Source organism: Echinops telfairi, unplaced genomic scaffold (genome assembly GCF_000313985.2).
Source record: "Echinops telfairi isolate 266 unplaced genomic scaffold, ASM31398v2 ScPeMD7_7400;HRSCAF=8409, whole genome shotgun sequence".
NCBI lineage: Eukaryota > Metazoa > Chordata > Mammalia > Afrosoricida > Tenrecidae > Echinops > Echinops telfairi.
This window is the reverse complement of record NW_022111300.1, coordinates 49321970-49323757: the sequence shown is the minus strand read 5'-3', so window position 1 is coordinate 49323757 and position 1788 is coordinate 49321970. Positions and strand designations below refer to the sequence as shown.

Sequence of the window (1788 nt, the reverse complement as noted above, 5' to 3'; positions counted from 1 at the left end):
ACAAATACCTGAGAGAAGACAAACTGTGGCCATCTCAGTTCCCCTAACACCCTGGCTCAGAGCTGTGTTCAAGGGGAATTGAAGGTCGTGGGAGTGGGCATACAGTGCTACTCTCTGGAATGTACTATTAAGTTGTTTGTGTTTGGGTGACTAGGACTTCATTGCTACTTCCTTCTAGCCTTACTGTCTCATCCATGTCTACTGAGGAGTGGTTCTCAAACATTCTTGTGCCCTAGGAAGGCTTATGAAGCACGGGTTGCCCCTCTGTCCCCATGTCTTCTGGTTCAGAAGTATGGAGTGGTCCCCAGGCACTTGCATTTCTGGATGCAAATTTCAGCATGCACATTCTGCATGCTGAATGTGTCCCAAATCACTCCAGATTTCTAAGATGAAACAGAATAAACTACTCTTCACAGTAATTAACTCTTGCAGTAGTAACTGCCTCTTTTTTATGGTATAGTTTCTTACACATTCACTAGTGGCACAGTGGGTTAAGCATCAGACACTAATGGGAAGGCCAGTGAATCAGTGGTTTGCACCCACCAGGAGTTCCAAGCAGTCTGCTTCAATAAAGAGCACAGCCTCTGATAGTGTCACTATGAGTCAAAACCAAGACTGTGGCAGTGGGTTATGCATTTCTAGAATAACCATGTATCCTTAATGTGGTGTGGTGGGCTATCCTTGAGAATTTTGTACTTCAAAATACTCGCCTCAGGGGAAAACTCAAATCTCAGGTTCTAGAACTATTCTGTCTGGTCACTGTAAAACAAGATCTCAATATCCTGGGGCTGCGTTCACTGGGATGTGTGAGGAATTGATGGTGTTCTCCAATAAGAAACCCTGGTGGTACCGTGGATGGACACTCAGATCCCCACCAGAGATCAATGTTGGGGCCACCAGCTGCTCTGTGGGAGAAAGGTGTGGCCCTCGGCTTCTGCACAAATGTACAGCCTTGGGAGGCCGTTCTTCCCTATCCCCTAGGGGCCATATGGGTTGGAATCATCTCAAAGACTTGGGGGGTTTTGTTTGTTTTCTCCAATGACAGTCTGCATTTTGGGGGGGACAATCACAGGGAAATAGATTCTTGGAAAAATAATTGGCACCAATGAAGAATCACAGAAACCCAGGATGGCAACAGAGCTGACACTGACCTGATCCAGCTGAGATGCACAGTCCCCTCGAGCCCCCAGGCGGATCAGCGCCAGCGCTGTGAAGATGCTGAGAGAGGAGAAGAAGACATTGCCACTCCCCTGGTTGTTGTCCATCTCGCGGAATAAGTTGAAGCAAAACTCTGCATTGGCTGCACTAAGGGAGGCCATCGTTATGTGGAGGGCAGCCTGAAGAAAGAACAACAGAGACACAGTTAGTCCTAGGTGCCCTGCCTACGAAGATGGTGGTTTTTCACAAGCATTCATTTTCCCTTCCAAGCTTGGTTTCTTAAGCTTTAGGCTTATTCATAGAATACCTTTAAACAAAACTCTGTTGTGTGGGTTCCATTGGCCCAGGATCCTGATTGCCAGCAATCTAGAACTACCTTCTTCGTCAATGGCATTGGAATACATTCATTGTTTTGTCATAGGCATGGTCCTTAGAGCCACGCTAGCGCTGTGCTCTCATATTTGCTCTCCTCTTCAACAAGGCATTTCTGTCCCCAGAGGATTTTGATGGTGCTCTTTTAAAATCCTAGTTGCTCATAGATCTATGTGCCTATATTTATAGGTTTAGTATTAAGGTAGCAGAAGGACATTGGGCCTCCACTCAAGTACTCCCTCAATGCAAGAATACTTT

General features: G+C 46.3%; 1 protein-coding gene across 1 annotated transcript in view; it reads right to left on the bottom strand.

Annotated features, from left to right (window-relative positions):
* Positions 1 to 1319, bottom strand: part of SERPINB7 (serpin family B member 7) — a 23656-nt gene extending 22337 nt beyond the window's left edge. Inside the window, exon 1 of the mRNA XM_004703030.1 lies at positions 1152 to 1319. Coding sequence (XP_004703087.1) covers positions 1152 to 1319 — 168 coding nt within the window. The remainder of the gene's footprint in view (positions 1 to 1151) is intronic.
* Between the last annotated feature and the right edge of the window lie 469 nt (positions 1320 to 1788).